The sequence below is a fragment of the Eucalyptus grandis genome, chromosome 2 (assembly GCF_016545825.1).
Source record: "Eucalyptus grandis isolate ANBG69807.140 chromosome 2, ASM1654582v1, whole genome shotgun sequence".
Taxonomy (NCBI): Eukaryota; Viridiplantae; Streptophyta; class Magnoliopsida; order Myrtales; family Myrtaceae; genus Eucalyptus; species Eucalyptus grandis.
The window spans coordinates 3,663,861-3,676,154 of record NC_052613.1 but is presented as its reverse complement, the minus strand read 5'-3'; the positions used below and the strand labels follow the sequence as shown (position 1 = coordinate 3,676,154).

Sequence of the window (12,294 nt, the reverse complement as noted above, 5' to 3'; positions counted from 1 at the left end):
CCTCTAAACCCTAACAAAACAAAAAAGAAAAATTCAAAGTCGCAATTAAAATATGACCTAAACTGCAAATGGATGCTAATTCTGCGGAGACCCTCGGTAGAGTACTGGCCAGACGCTCACCAGCAAAATAGCTCTTTAAATCGGTACTTTAAAATTGGAATTAATAAGATTTATATATACACAGCTTGTATTTATTTATGCACGCATTAATTAAATCGGTGGGAAATGGGTCCTCAGATCCAATAATCAGGAGCCAGAACTTCCCTAAAAAAAAAAAAAAAAAGTCTTCAATCCTCTCCTGCTTCAGCATCACGAGGATGATGACGTGGAGAATTTTGTGCTCGTGAAAAACATTCATTATTTTAGGAAAAATGTTTTTAAAAAGAAGAAAAAATAGAGACAGCATAATCAACATATAAACCCCATTTCACTTCACTTGTAAGATATCGATAATGGAGGCACAGCAATTATTGCCCATCTTATCAACTCTCATTTTTCTAATGCTCTAAGTTAACTTAGGAGTCGCACAATGTACGCTTTTCAAGCGTAGCCAACCGAAAACCATGGAACATACATGAAAAACATGGAACATGCGCTGTATGCTCCTTATTCTCCACGTCCAAACCTTATTTTGCCTTCGCAAAATTTAGGCATCCTTGCGGTCCATAGATGGGTACAAAGGTGGAAAAGTTGTCTGAAAAATCTAAATTCATCTTACTATGATCAATTCAATTATAAACTTTTTGATTTAGTCAATTTAATCAAACGCCTTTCGATGATATTCCTACCAGAAATTGCCAACGCGTTCCAAAATAGTCGGCGATGATTAGATCGCCACATTAACGATTTCCAACCAAAATTAGCCAAAAGAACTACATCAAAAAAATATCAAAAGGTTTAATACAAAATTGGCCAATTTTAAAATTTTAAAATTAATTGGTTATCATACAATAAATTTAGGATTTTCTGAACAGTTCTCCCATATAAGGATGAATCTGATTATTATCTAAATAACATAGTCATTGGATTGAATTGATTTGTAGGCATTGTAACTAAAACTAGACATTTTTTGGTTCGAGTATTTAGTAATAATCACTCATGAAACATCTGACTTAATCGAACGATTGAATTCGGTAGCCAATAGGGTCTAGTCAAGTATGATCAGTCTAGAACATGCAAGCTTGATGACAGAAATAATCTTTGGGGAATATGATAAATAAATAAATAAAAGTCTTAAAATTATTTTATTTGTACTCACAAATCTTTCAATTATATCAATTAAGTATTAAATATTTTTGTGTTTTGTCAATTGAGTTTATCGGACTAATTTTAATCAGAAATTGCTAACATGGACGCTAGTAATGCCACGTAAGATAACTAGCATTGACGTAAATAATTTTTATAAATATTCTTAAAAAATATTTCTTTCCTTCTTTATTTCTTTTCCTTTTTTTTCCTACCAAGTCCGGCCAAAATAATTGACCAACCCTTGCCGGCCACAAAGCCATCATCGATCCAGGGCGAGAGGCCCAAATTTAGCGAGGGTTCTTGCCCACAGCCGACGAGGGCGACGCTTTGTGGGTGACCCTCAACGAGCTTGGAAGAAAAAAATTGAAAAAGAAAGAAATAAATAAATAAATAATTTCTTTAAAGAATTATTCATATCAATGTCCACAGTAGCAATTTACGGTTAAATAGGCCTACCTAAGAGTAGAGAGGGTACTTTCTGATTTATTAACAAAACGTGAAAATATTGAGAACTCGATTGTAAAAATAGAAAAATGTAGGACAGGTATAAATATAATAAATTTAAGATATTTTCGGTTATTTTCTCTGGTCTTTGCATCACGTTAGACGTGAGTTAGGGTTTGAGATTCATAAACTTAGACTTTGACAATCCACGAGCCACTGTTAAGATAGGTCTTTGCGCTGTGCACAAGTTTGCATAGCCATCTTCTAGGGGAACAATTATGAGAATATTGAATTTCTTTTTTCCCAGGTTCATCTCAGATATACTTTTCTTCGAGAAGACCTTTCCCCTCAACGATCTATCTGGGGATTCAGATTTGGCCGAATTAGCTTTAATGTCATGCAGGGGAGGCTTTAACACGATCATATTAAATGAGTCATATCTCCAACCCCTGTGGGACCCACCCTAGAAGAACACATGAATCGTAGATATATTATTCCAAAAAAGTAAAAGCTTGAGTTCCTTTCTGATTGATTGAGGTTGATGCTGGAAGTAGGTAACGTCTGCACCAGCAATTTGACTTCCCAAGGGAAGTCGTGATCCTCGATCAAAATCTGGGGTCGGTTCCTTTTTATCACCTCCAACTAAGGTTGCTTTCGTATTATCTTTTAGGTAATATCTAACATGATCAATTTATATTGTATCGTATAAGTCTTTTCCATAAATGACGGAGCAATCGATATCATATATCGGCGATTTCATAATTTCGTTAACTTACCGACAACTTCTATAAAATTATCAATTATCTTTTGTAGCTTGCAATCACCAAGTTTTCTTGTCTTTTATTCACTTTTATTTGTCTTTCTTCCCAAAACATTAAACCATGAATTTACAGGTTTTTGATGTGAGTGACTCACAAACCTTTTGTCCGATTAAAGTCCCGATAGTTTTGAATTACCAACATTCATTTAAGTTACTTACCAATGAATCTATGTCCTTTTTTCAGTATAATCATAACCCACTTTTAGTTTGTTTTTCGTAGTTCACCAACTCTATTAAGAAATTACCAATCTTAATTAGAGTGATTTATTCTCCAATTACTTTACCAACTAATTCTGCTTTATAACTCTTATTGAGTCAGCCATTCGTCGACTTTTCTTTTACCCTTCTTACTAATGCCTCAATTTTTTCGTGCGCCTTATAATTTTTCTCCAATTAAGTTACTAATTATTGTTGGGTCATTGACTTTCTTTTGAGTTGTTTACCAATGTTTAGTCTTCTTCTTCTTCTTTTTCTAATTTAGCAATTTTTCTATTCAGTTGCCACTTTTATTTGTCTTGTTTGTCAACCCTTTTTTTACAATTAAATTACCAACACTTTTTGAAATTTACGACATGAAAAAACTTTCTCGAAATACATTTGTACTCTATACTCCCCCACGGTTCTCGACTAATTAAATGGGGTTCAAATTTTAAGTTTTAGTGATTCTATATATGGAGTGTTGAGAACAACCTAATTTTTTTTTTATTGGGGGGTCAAAAAGAACAACCTAGTTTTAGTCAATAAAAGAAATGGGCAGACAAAAATGTTGCATATGAACAATGCGCAAATGGAGCACCTTTACGTGAATCGATCGCAAAAGGGCTTTTTGCTTTGCAAAGCTGTCTTATTACGACACTTCATCGGTTTCTTTTTCCCCCCAAATTCCTGTGGATGCCTATGTGGTGCTCGAAAAAGAGACGTTTTGGTGCATCTCTTGCCCCCACAACGGCGGCTGATGTTGGATAACATGATCAGAAGATCTTCTTAGCGTCATCGATTTGATCTTTAGAAAATTCGCCATGCCTCTCGTGTTCTGTCTTGATTTCAACCCTTTCCTTGGCGTCTTCCTCGACTCATAACTTTGGGGAAACTAGTATAAAATTAAGCCAGCATTTATATATTTTCTTGAGTTCAAGGCAATTTCCCCTCCGTCTCATTTGCTCAAGCCATGTCGTGAGCCCGCCTCTGCACGATTTGTGCTCTTGAGTGTCGTCACCTCATTCAAAGAGATTACACCGGTCGAGTTGTGAAGATGGCTTGACTTTTATCTATTCTGGCACATTGCGCATGCTTAGGGAATTTCGCGCAATTCGGATTCATATTAAACCTAGTTAGCGCCACGTCTCTCTTAATTTTATATCTTTGGTCAAAACATTACGCAAACCCTTTTGAAAAGTTCAAACCTTGTTTCTTGAATTTGATTTTGGCGAAACCCTTTTGAAGACCAACGTGGAAAACATGGACGCTCAACGAATTCGAGGCTCAGACGGTCAGAAAATATGATTCCCCTGAATCTTTAGCACGTTGAGCAAGAAGAAAAATCCGATCACCCCCCAAAATCGACACGAACTCCAACCCAAAAATCATATCATTTTTTGCATTATGATTTCATCATTAAGGAGACACGGTTGATCTAATAAAAAAAATTAAGATACCTTTCGAGAACATGTGAATGAATCTTTGTTTCAAACAAGGAACAATGAATATATAATGTTTGTCACGGTCTTAAGCCGAAACAGATCTTTTCCTATATAGGGACCTTCGATGAAATCTTCGGTGTTGACATCACGGTGCGCGAGCGATAGCAACCCGCCAACTTTTATTTAGCGTTGAATCCGATGCTCAAATTCTCCGGCCTAACTTCTCCATTGGCGAATTTTTCACCTTGCCAAGAAGATTTTCTGAGCTTGATTCTGTTCGTTAGGTTCAGTTTCTTTGGGTATAATGCATGGATGGCCTCATAATGGAACGGGGCTAAGCTGTTCCAACGACCCCTTTTGCTAAGGCCTGGCTAATCATTGGAGATCTTGAGATTTCTCTAGAAAATTATAATAAGAAAACAGATCATTTTCTAGGGAAATTTTTTTTTTTCTTAGCCTGCTAAAGGTTAGGAAGTCCTTCAAAATTTTAGGGGAGGGGGGGCCAACTGGTTTAAGAAATGTTGAGACTGACAAGGGAGGATGATTGAGAACTTTTATATTTTAACTCTTTCCGCTCAAGAGAATCAAGGATTACTGGTCAGCTGTAGATGCTCCTTCCTATAATATTATTTCAGTAAGACTTGACAGAGACAAAAGATAAAACTGCCCACTTGGGAGAAGGAAAATGCCACCCTACAGTTCCTCTATTTGCCCACCAAACTTCTCCCTCGGGCTCTGTCATAAACAACACATGTAAAAGCTCTAGCTCCCTCCTTCTTGCCCTCTGTTTCCCGTCGTGCCACTTCGAAATTTGATTGAGATCGATGATCTCCAATGCATGAGTGCAGCAAGAGAGGTTTTCGGCTTCTGGGTATTGCGGTGACAGGACCTAGAAGAGCGACGACGGCGACAGCATGAAAGAGGTCGCAGGGACATGATCTCGAAGCTGAAGCTCGCTGGCTGCGGGGAGGGAGGAGGGTTCTGTCCCTTTGTACGTCCTTCTTGGCCGGTGCCCCTCTTTCTGGGATGAGAGCTGAAAGATTTGACCTTTACCTGGACATACTTCCTCTACCTCTTTTCTTGATTTCTCTCTCTATGCTGAAGCTCAATATGGTAACGGACATAGTGATCTCGGTGGTGCTGCTGCTCCTGGGGATCGCTGTGCTGGCGGTGATTCATATGTGCATAGTGGGGAGGCTTTTTAGAGAAGGGTATCTAAATGGGGACTTGGTGCAAAGGGTCAATGCCCCGACCGTGACCATCTCGAGTGAGGATCTGGACAACCTGCCCTGCTTTGATTATGCGGGAGGGATAGGTGACAGGGGGAGTAGTAATGGGCCCGGGGACTGCGCGGTTTGCTTGGAGAGCTTCAAGGTGGGTGAGAAATGCAGGTCCCTGCCCGATTGCAGCCACAGCTTCCATGCTCAGTGCATTGACTCTTGGCTCTTGAAGACACCCATCTGCCCAATCTGTCGAACTCACGTCGTTGTCCGTTCAAGGAGTTTCAAGAACTTGGTCGAGGAGACCAGGGTGCCCGGCGACGTCACGATTGAATTGACATAGAAAGCGAAAGAGTATCTCGGTATTAAGGCTGGAAATTGTTGGATCCTCAGTGATTCCTGGGTAGCCAGGTGCTCAAGCTCTGCTGGCTTGTTCATCTGCTGTTATCATTGCTTCTTTTGCCTTTAGGCCTGATGGTTTCTTTCGAAGGCCGGGTTCTTTTTATTTGAAGAAATTTTAGGCAAACGCAAAATTTTGTCACTCATTCTCTGGAAAAAGAAAAGGTTACACAGTTATTCTTCTGAGTAAAAGGGCTATGAGAGGAAGGCAATGGTGTCAATTGTGAAGTTCTGCACCTGTTTTTGGTAAACATGGTGATGGCGCCGATTCCCAGCGATACATGTAAACCGGCCTGGGCATGGTGCGATAGGAAACAGAGAGGTTGTGTTCAGTTGTGCATATTGTCATCTAAGCCTTCTTTTGTTTCCTTCTCCTCTTCTTCTTATATATACACGAGCTGTAGCTTGTTCTTGCACTTTCTTGGGAGACATTGTACTGTTCCATTCCATTGTTTCTTTAGCTTCGCGTACCTTTTCGTTTTCTCAACAGAAAAAGACAGGAAAAAGGGTTTTTCCGAACACGACAGGTTCATGAGACTTTGTACAGAAGGATCTTTTGAAAATGATCCATGAAGACGTCCAAACTCAAGGGAGCGGAAGGCCATAAAATAAGCAAGAACGGATTTTAAGGAGACAAGATAACAAAGTTTTAGAACAAACTATGATTGGATTACACATCTTTATTCCCAACCGAAGTCGAGGGCGATGGCCTTCGCGAGCCCCTGGTGGAACCACCTACGCGCGACCCACTAAAGAGAGAATAACAAATTGATGGCACAACCAGGACTGTAGCTCGACAGGCAAACTCGGCAGCACGGTCCAACCAGTGAGATGTTAGGAAGGTTATCCGAGGTACCTAATTATTCCTCGTTTGTAGTTGCACCCGAAGTCACTCTTACAAGGCAACAAAAGTACAGTTAAGAAACGAACGCTATGCAAACAGAGTACCCAACACAATGCAGGGGAATAGGACGATTAACAAATCCCCAGGCATAGTTTCATGTCACATCCCAAGTGCGTCACCAGACAACCAATCAAAGCGATTTCATGATATATAACTGCATTATGATGTTATCCCCTATCCAGTGTACGCAAAAATCTGAAAGGAAAGGAATCTACAAAGGCCAGCAGATATCTGCCCAATGAGAACACGCAACTCCATGTAGATGAGCAGATCTCCTCAATCTGCCATTTTCTTGCGCGGGCAGTTCACATCAATCATCACTTGATTGCGCACATGCACAAATACAGACAAACAGATGATCAAAATCTATGCCCCCAATTGATTAATCACTACCTTGCAGGCCAGGCACTCAGACAGGGACAAATTATGAGGAGTCAGCAGCAGCAAACTTTTATGAAAAAGCAGAACATCTCTCTAGTATTCTGACAGACTGGCCCATCACAGCTTTATAATTTCACGTCAATTTAGAAGCATGGAAAGTCGAAGATAGACAGACGCCCCTAAAAATTATAGTGATATAGACCCGCTGTATTGGATCTGAACTCGTGCGCTTTCAATTGCTTCTCAAATCATCATCAAAAGACAGTATTGAGTTCACTATCAGTACAATTGTCTATTCGAGTGAAGCACCACTTGCAGTCAAATCCTGTTCACAATTCCATTTCCTCAAACTCAGAAGTTCGCTGATATTCTCAAAAAGGGGAAAAGAAAGAAAAGGCCAGGAATCATCCATGAAGTCTAGAAGGCGAAACATAATGAAGCAAGCATAGTTCTCCAAATCTGTCTCAGTTCTTCTCAGCATTGTTTTCCAGCTCCCTCCTCAGCTGCAGCGAAAAATCATCATTGACATCATCATCATCCCAGTCATCTTCCCACTGCTGAGTCACATCCTTCCCTTCTTCTTTATCCTCCCATTCTGTCAAATATTTTTGGGAACAAAACACAATTTAAGAATTGAATGGCGGTCATCAAGATCGCTAAAGAGGATGAGAATAGAAGTCAAATCATAATCATCAACTGGAAGCCGCTAGCAATAAAAAAACAGAAAGACGATGAGCTATTAAACATTAATTAAATGGTAAGCTAAAACCACCGAATCAACAGTTAGAAAGAGGCAGAAGTAGACCATGAACACTCAGAGTAAGTAAGATCCTAATATATTTTAGTATCTTCCCTCCAAACAAGCACAAATGAATCTGGTCCAGCCCTACAACGTCAAATAAAAGACACCTTGGCCTGCAATGCTGCATGAACAATCCACGGTGACACCTATTAAGCATTTGTATCTGGATGAAGAGACCACAGCGACATAAAATTGCCCCCGTCAATTTTGTAACCCCAGTACTCTTGAATCCCAATACTATAATCGCCCGTCCTACTAGAGATAAAATCAGATTCTCAAAGCCGGCAATTTTCTGCAACGCTCCGGCAGAACGTTCAAAATGTCTCCACAGCCTACAGCTTTTGACAACAGCATGCAAATAGAATACTGATTTTCCGACAAACTCTTCTATACTTGAAATGATCGATCAAGCAGATAGAAACGCGATAGTTCTCAACGACTGATGCATAACCCAATACGAACAGACAATCGAAAGGAGTACACATCAAAGGGGTTCGACATCCTACAACAACAGCTAGCCATTTCATCAACGAAATCCTCACCCCACATCCTTCAGAAGCTCACCATCTGCGCTAAACCTACAAAGTTACCTCCTTGCGGCCATTCCCTACAGCCGAATTGCGAAAGAACTAAAACCTCCCTCAAACCGAGTCCAGACAAGCAGCGCTATTACATCAACATCAGGTTCAACAATCATGGGTCGTGTCAAGGTTCGACAGAACGCAACGAGGGTTTCGCCCAAGAAAAGCAGTTACCTTCGTTGATTTCGAACTCCTCGAACTCGTCGTCGTCCTCGAACAGGTCCATCTTCGCCTCCTCCGTCGCGGGTTTCGTCTCGGTCGCCATGTGAGCTCGGATCAGAACTCAAAAACAGAACCTGCGAAATCGACGGGAAACGAATTGGCGACTTCAAGCGTGTGCAATTAGGTCAAGAAACAAACCCGACAATCGTAATCCCCGAAAAGAAGAACCCAGATTCAGAGCGAAACCAAGAGGCACCGACCGACACGACAACCGATGATCGAAAGATGATGAATCGACAAGAGAGAAGAGATTGCCCAAGCTTACCTCCTTGAATTGATGCTCAAGCAAACTCAAACAGCAGAGAGAGAGAGAGAGAGAGAGAGAGGGGAGGCGGGGGGAGAGAGAGATCTTTCTAGAGCATGGGAGGCCCATTCTTGGAGGCCCATTGGGCTTCATGGCGAATGGCTGGGCTGCATGGACAGCAACTTGGCCCAATATGAGAGATGAGGCTTTGCCCTAAAGCAAATCGGAAGCAGAAATTTGCAAAAGACTGAAACTGTGGGGGGCAAAAGGAGGGAAAAATTTTGAATCCCAGGTAGAATTCAGCCTCAATTAAGACAATGATAAGAAATAAAAGATCCATAAAAGACAACTCACATCGTATTTTTGTGGAATCTCGATTCATGTTAATTTTGTTTGTTTATATACTTTCGTTATTTTGTGAATCATGCACTGATTATGCATATTTGTGTTCAATTATTTAAAATAATTCCTACCCGGTATGCAATCTTGAATCTATTATTAAAAGTTGTGTACTTTGGATTGGGGGCATTTTCAACCTGATTCTCCTGTTGTATGACTTTTATTCAACACCATCTCCAAATACAATCACAAAGGCTACAGCAAATTGAGGCATTTTCAACCTTATTCTATAAGCAAAGATGGAGGCTGGCTCCTGCAAAAACTGAGCCAGCGTCCTTTTCATCTTGCACTCTCAACACACTAAAAATCATATCTATTTACATGGCCTTTCTCTAGGTCGCCGCCAGTCGGGGAAGGCGGGAGCGCGCGACCGAATCACGAGAGCCGAAATCTGTTCCGCTCGTTGGAGTTGAGCAAGATCTTGAGGAGCGACCGCGCCTTCTTGCTCGCGTGGGAGGTCCCGTCGGTGAGGAGCGAATAGAGGGAAGCCGTGAGCGAAGGGTCCCTAGCCAGCACTTCGATCACGTCCCTCCCTCCGTGGCGACATAGGGACAGCAGGATCGAGGCGCTGTATTCCTTCCCGGCTTTGGAAGCCGAGGACCGCAAGAACCCGATGATCAGAGGCAAGACCGGAGTCTGCAGGATCGCCGTGGTCCCATCGGCATTGTCTGCTAGAGACGCGAGGACTGCCAATGAGTCCACTATGAGTTCATCTTTTTCTGAGGAAGCGAGAAGGTTCGCCAGCAATGGAACAATTCCTGCTGCTATGACTCTACACTGGTTCCCGTGATAGAGGAGCAGCCCGAAGATCGCAACCACCGCGTTCTGTTTCCCGCAAGGCTTTCCGATTCTGATGAGGTCCACGAGAGCCGGGATCGCGTCCGGCGTTTCCCCGATCAATTTCCGGTACCCCTTCACGGAAGAAAGATAAAACATGGTCGCGGCGGCAATTTGCCTAGCTTCGAGGCTTGATCCTTTCCTTAGAACCGACAGAATCGGGCTCAGTCCGCCGCAATCGACTATTACCCTTTTGCCGCTAGTGTGCTTCGAGAGCTTCAATAGAGCCGCGGTCGTATTCTCCTGAGTAGCCGCGTCGCGCGAAGACAAGAGGCTCAGCAGCGGCATCACAGTGCCGGCTTCAATCAGGCACGTCCTGTTGAAGATATTCGACTTCGCGAGCAGCCGGATTTCGTAAGCAGCCTTGTTCTTCTGCTCGGCGGTCCCGAAAACTAGCCTCCTCGCGAGAAACCTCGAGAGCTTCTTCATCGCCTCCACAGCCACCGTGCTTCCCGGATCGATAGTCCTCGCGATGTCGCTACTTCTCCTTCCTGAATTGGCGAGCGAGATCCCATTATCGGCGCAGAACTGTTTTATAAGCTTCCTGAGAGTCGAATTCGGCACTAGCTCGGTGCTCGTGAGCCTCTCCCCCGTTTTCGGGCAGGTGACGTTGCCGGCCTTGAGCCATCTTTCGATGGAGGACCGATCGTAGGTCTGTCCCGTGGACACGGTCACGGGGTCGGTCATCAGCTCGAGCGAGATCGGGCACCGGAAGTCCTCCGGGTTCAAGGAACTGAGAGTCTCCGAGCTCTGCGCCGCATCAGTTTGCTGGGCGCTCCCGTGGTCCAGGACTTCAAACAGGACCACCCTGCAGTAGCTCATGAATGCCACCAAGCTGCTCAGCAATGGCGCTTCTCTCTCGTTTCCGTCCGAGCACCCGGATTCGATCTCGCCCTCCAGGAATTTGATCTCCTTGTTGCAGTCGCTCCAGCTCCTGATCTCCAGATACTCGAGCACCCGCTCGATCACGCCTCGGTCCGGCTCGATCCCTCGCTCGAAGTAATCAAGCATCGACCGGACCTGCCTCATCGCGTACTCGTCCCGGCTATCGAGCTCGAAGCTCGCCCGCCGCGCCTGCTTGGCCACCAGCTCGACCAACTCCTTCACCTCCCCGGCGGCGTCGATCGAGTCCAGGGGCAGCACGTCCAGCGCCGTGCCGATGGCCCGGACCAGCACCCGGAACTGCGACGCCACGAACCGGGACCGCATCAGGATCCACACCCGGGCGCCCTCCGCGAGCAGTCCTCGAGCAGGAACCTGATCTTCTGGAACGTGGTGTGGAGCTCGGAGAAGCAGAGCAGGACCGCCGCCGCCGCCGCCGCGGACGACCCGGCGGCGAGCACCGGCCCGCAGCCGCCGCCGCGGGGCTCGCGGACGTCCTCAAAGAACTCGAGGAGGACGCGGACCTGCCGGACGGCCTCCCGCGCGTTGCGGCGCTGCGTGGCGAAGGGCCGCGACTGGAAGCCGCAGATGGCGCGGGAGAGGGCGGCGAGGGAATCGAGGAGGACCGCCGGCTCGACGGTGTCGCAGGGGCGTACGGCCGGGAGCGACAGGAACCGGCGGTCGGGCTTCTGGATCATCGGAACGGCGAGAATTTTGACGGATTCTTGGCTGCCGGAAATTTCTCTTCCCGGGGGTGGGGAGGAGCTCGAAGTTCCGAACTTTGAAAGATAACCGAAAGAGAGTTTCGGTTATAAGAACAAGAAATAGCGGACCTTGATGGACACGTGGCGCGAGGATGCGGACCCTCGTACGTGGATTTGGCGCGAAAGAACCCAGGACACGTGTGTGGGACACGTGTCGGTCCGGGCTTGGGTGAGTATCGTTTCTCCGATCCTGCTGAATTATTATTTTTTTCTTCGGGAGATGATTACGATGAGAATTTCCTTTTTTATTTTTTATTTTTTTTATTTTTGTTTATTTTCCCGCGTGTCGTGCGATGAGAGACGATCCTGTCCGAAAGCCGGATCTTTCGGGGTGGGCCCCGCCCAGACCGACCTCGGACACGTGGACGAATGGGGCGGCGACATGTTCCCCACGTCAAGGGGATGTCAGTCTGCATTGAAGGCGAAGTAAAATGCAGCTGTCGATTTTCTTATTTGTCTTCTTCTATTTTTTAAAGAAGGATCAGGTGAATTTTTCGGAATTTTTGA

General features: G+C 44.3%; 3 protein-coding genes across 4 annotated transcripts; 1 reads left to right on the top strand and 2 right to left on the bottom strand.

The window, feature by feature from the left end:
• Positions 1–5,178: 5,178 nt before the first annotated feature.
• Positions 5,179–5,715, top strand: LOC104418536 (putative RING-H2 finger protein ATL49). Its single transcript, XM_010029914.3, has one exon. It carries the CDS (start codon positions 5,179–5,181, stop codon positions 5,713–5,715), a length of 537 nt encoding a protein of 178 aa, XP_010028216.2.
• Positions 5,716–7,266: 1,551 nt separating this feature from the next.
• Positions 7,267–8,998, bottom strand: LOC104418528 (protein DELETION OF SUV3 SUPPRESSOR 1(I)-like). 2 transcript variants are annotated; one of them, XM_010029896.3, is made up of 3 exons: positions 8,927–8,998; positions 8,614–8,735; positions 7,267–7,651 (listed from the first exon to the last, which is right to left on the bottom strand). In XM_010029896.3, exons 2-3 carry the CDS (start codon positions 8,702–8,704, stop codon positions 7,521–7,523), a joined length of 222 nt encoding a protein of 73 aa, XP_010028198.1. In that variant the 5' UTR covers positions 8,705–8,735; positions 8,927–8,998; the 3' UTR covers positions 7,267–7,520. The 2 variants fall into 2 exon arrangements, with proteins under 2 accessions (XP_010028198.1, XP_010028204.1); XM_010029902.3 differs by having other exon boundaries at positions 8,862–8,973.
• Positions 8,999–9,418: 420 nt separating this feature from the next.
• On the bottom strand, positions 9,419–11,793 carry LOC104418516 (U-box domain-containing protein 19). The gene is given in 2 exon segments (XM_010029888.3): positions 9,419–11,376; positions 11,379–11,793. Coding segments are annotated over 2 exon segments (2,040 nt in total). The 5' UTR covers positions 11,722–11,793; the 3' UTR covers positions 9,419–9,679.
• Positions 11,794–12,294: the final 501 nt, after the last annotated feature.